We start from the raw sequence: 3,767 nt of genomic DNA, 5'->3' as shown, positions 1-3,767 counted from the left end.
ACACTGCCAAATAAAATAAGTCACAACTGCAACCTACACTTTAGATCTCTTCTCAAATATTTTTTATCTTTTTTTTGTTTTACTATTTATATATTTCTATATTTTAGTATTTTTGCTAACATATTAGTTTATATTATTTCCTTATCTTTCTACCTTGTTCGCTGAGAAGCAGCAATCGCATTTTGCTACTGGTGTACCAGGACATTCATGCATGTCACACATAAAAATCTTTAGTCTTGAATCTAATAAAGAAGTTACAGCTCATACAAAAACACTTTGAATTACCTTTCTTTTCTTTTTTTTTTTGCTATCCATAGTGTAGAAAACGCACTACATAAAGAAAATGTTTTAAAAATAAGAAACATTTCTGAGCCCAGAATTCACAAGCCAAATTTGATCTAAATCAAAATGGTGATACAAATCCTTTTTTTTTTTTTTTTATTTGTCGAATTAAAATGGAATAAGGGACGATTTAAATCCAGAAAACAGAAACACAGTGAAAATTTTAAGTTAATATAACCCATCTGCAGCTGTACGTTGACGTACCCACAGTTAGACATGAAGAGAGTGGAGTATATAAGGGAATAACAGGAAAGTGAGCAGCCTGGGCTCACGCTCCTACTTTCCTGACAGTCTCTTAGAGGGTGGTGCTGGGAGACCGGCTCAGAGCCTCCTCACACTCTAGACAGTAATACGGCTGGTCCTCCGACAGCATCCGCTGGTACCTCTTGAAGTAGTCAGAGTGCTTGTACTGCTGGCCGCATCGGCCGCAGCGGTAGCTCTTCTCGCCGTTGTGGATGAGCTGGTGACGATGCAGGTTGCTGAAGCTCTGGAAGACGTCGCCGCAGACGGGGCAGCGGCAGGTGAGCTCGCCCGTGCACTGCCGCTGGTGGGTCTCCAGGCTGCGGCGCAGGGAGAAGCGCTTGTGGCAGCGCGTGCACTGGAAGGGCTTCTCCCCTAGATGCATGCTCTGGTGGCGCTTCAAGTGGTCCGTGCGCCGGAAGGTCTTGCCACAAACGCTGCACCGGTACGGCTTATGGTCCGCCTCCAGATGCTGAAAGCGGGGGAAGTTCACGCGGGGGGTGAAACACTCAGCGTGGATGGTGAAATGCTGGGCTGAGAAGGACCCCATGCGGGAGCTTTCCTTGCCCGACCTGCTTTCGTAGCACTGGGCCATCAGAGTGTGTGGCTGCGAGCTGGTCTGTCCCCAGTGGGCTAGTTCTTGGGAAAAGCCACACTGGACAGAATAGGAAACCATGCCAGAGTTCCCACCAGTCTCATCCTTAAAATTTACCTGTGTGTCATCAGAGTCTGCAGCACTGAAAAGTCCAAAGTCTGGGAACACTCTGTGGACATGGATTGGCTCTAGCATCTCCTCCTTGATGGGAACACAGCTCACTCGCTCACAGGACTCCCTCGCCAGCTTCAGCTCGGGAAGCTCTTCCTTTATGGACATCAAGTCCACCTGGAAGAGTTCCTGTTTGATGGACACCGGCTCCAGCAAGGGTTTCATCTTCTCTGGCATTTCCTGTTTGACGTGCAGCACTTTCAGCTCGGGTACCTCTGTGTTCCTCTGTAGAGACTCCATCATTATTGTGTGATGCCCACAGGGACCTGATAACATAATAAAAACCACAACTGTAAGTGTTTAAAAATTCTACAAACAATATGCAACCAGAAGAATGTGAAGTGATTCTGTTCACATTGTTGACTTACTTCTTCTTGTTGGGTTTTGCTGATTATGCAGTGTTATAAGTGCATTTTTTTCCAAATCCTGCTGAGACAAGGTAATGAATTGAGGGTACTGAACTGAAAATGCATACTACAGCATATTGTAATGACAGGGCTAGACAACATATATATATATTTTTTTATCCATTTGACGGTGATAAACATCTTAAAGATATATTTTACGGAGAATATTCTGAATATCAGCGCTAAGGACAATTAATTACGTCTAAAGGCAATTAAAGTGAAAACATTTGCCGAGCTCGTCACAGATTATGCTAAATGACATCAGAAACAAATTTATTATTTGTGCCAACCCCGTTCCCAGTGAATGAATCACTTAATAAAAGCAGGTACTCATACCGAGTCGAGTTTTATTTGGCAGCAGTGGCAGAAACAGGTATTTTATTTAGATGTCACACCGATATGCGTAAATTGTTACACTAGAGACACGTAATGGTACAGATTGTCACATTGATTAAATAGATGAGCCGGAACTGTTCTCCAGTTAGACGCGACTCTAATCCTTAACGATGCGATTTGTTGAACAATAACGTAACTGGCTAGCAGACTAAGCAAACGTAGGTCTAGCCGTTTCTTGCTAGCGTAGTAAGCTAGCTAACAGTAGACATTACTGGCATAAAACACGCTGCAGCTCACGAATGAAAAATTTCGTGTAAACACGACGAGCGCTTTTGTAAATAATGTGAAGAAATAAAAAATTTCCAATAATTACTTTAAACATAAATTCCGAGAACTCAGTCATTCCTATTTTCTTGCTAACCTGCTAGCTATCTTCGGTTGGATATGCTTGTCTCCTATCCTGAAAAAAGGCAGCAAATTTTAAAACGCATTTAGAATTACTTTAACTGAGCATGCTGCGCTACTAAACATCCATGTATGCTAACTTTCCTTGTAATTCCTCCACCTGCAAGCTAATAAAAATCCCGCATATATCCGCCCTTTCCAAGGCCCTCTTCTGCCCTCCACTTCTCAGGCAGCTTCGCTGTTTTTGGACCGACACAATGGATGATTTTAATTGGTTGCGCGAGGCACCTACTATTTTGTCATTGGCTGCCCAAGAATGGTTCGTAACTCTGGATTGCCCGTACGAAAAAAAATTAATGAATGGTTTAATGCACTGGCAGATAACCAACTAACTGAAAGAATCGCGCACATATTGTTTAATACTTATCAGTTATGATCCACCTACATACATAAATGTGAATATTGTTTTATAGTAGTCTTTCACTCAGATTTGTAACATCGATTATCATTGGCGGTGTGTGCAGGGAGGTGGTGTGCTGCTCACTGCATGGGCTAAGTCTCTGTGCCTGTGATTGGAAGGTTGCTGGTTCAAGCCTGAGAAAATAGTCACATGTCTGTGGTTAGGCAAAAGGACAATTTCCCCATGGGGATTAATACCAAATCACTGTCATCATCATCATCTACAGTTCCTGGTGTGGGTCACAGTGGGACACGACCACCTGAAGGACATCTATGCTGAAATGTGCAGATCCCGGGCCACCAGGATCACTAGGGACTCCAGCCATCCCACCCACAAACCGTCAGGCCACTGAGGTCAGGGAAACGCCTCTGCAGCCTGAAGTCAAGAACTGAACGGTTTAGGAGGAGTTTTTACCCATAAGCAGTGAGACTCCTCAACTGCAGCACATAATGGACAACGACACACACACAGTCTTCTACTATCCATTTCCATAACTTATAAAATATCTGCATATCTGCACTTTATGGCACACCTACAGTGAGATTATATCTTCACAGTGCAATTTATACTTCATATTTATACTTTCACAGTGCAACGTTATGTTATGTATACTATGTGTACTATATATACTATATATACTATATGCACTATGTCATTCTGTGATGTTAGTACTTATTCATTTTGTATGTATAGCACAACCGGGGTACTTTTTGACAGAAAAAGCATTTCACTGTATGTTGTAGCAGCTATAACTACATGTGACAAATAAAGAATCAATTAATCAATCAATCAATCTATCTATCTATCTATC

General features: G+C 42.4%; 1 protein-coding gene across 4 annotated transcripts; it reads right to left on the bottom strand.

The window, feature by feature from the left end:
* Positions 1 to 400: 400 nt before the first annotated feature.
* Positions 401 to 2,744, bottom strand: LOC111847763 (uncharacterized). Of its 4 annotated transcripts, none has more exons than XM_023819238.2 (4): positions 2,657 to 2,741; positions 2,513 to 2,551; positions 1,717 to 1,774; positions 401 to 1,614 (listed from the first exon to the last, which is right to left on the bottom strand). In XM_023819238.2, exon 4 carries the CDS (start codon positions 1,589 to 1,591, stop codon positions 638 to 640), a length of 954 nt encoding a protein of 317 aa, XP_023675006.1. In that variant the 5' UTR covers positions 1,592 to 1,614; positions 1,717 to 1,774; positions 2,513 to 2,551; positions 2,657 to 2,741; the 3' UTR covers positions 401 to 637. The 4 variants fall into 4 exon arrangements, with proteins under 4 accessions (XP_023675006.1, XP_023675003.1, XP_023675004.1 ...); XM_023819235.2 differs by having other exon boundaries at positions 2,465 to 2,551; positions 2,657 to 2,711; XM_023819236.2 differs by having other exon boundaries at positions 2,092 to 2,744.
* Between the last annotated feature and the right edge of the window lie 1,023 nt (positions 2,745 to 3,767).

This window comes from Paramormyrops kingsleyae, chromosome 6, assembly GCF_048594095.1.
Source record: "Paramormyrops kingsleyae isolate MSU_618 chromosome 6, PKINGS_0.4, whole genome shotgun sequence".
Taxonomy (NCBI): domain Eukaryota; kingdom Metazoa; phylum Chordata; class Actinopteri; order Osteoglossiformes; family Mormyridae; genus Paramormyrops; species Paramormyrops kingsleyae.
This window is presented reverse-complemented; position numbering and strand designations above follow the sequence as displayed.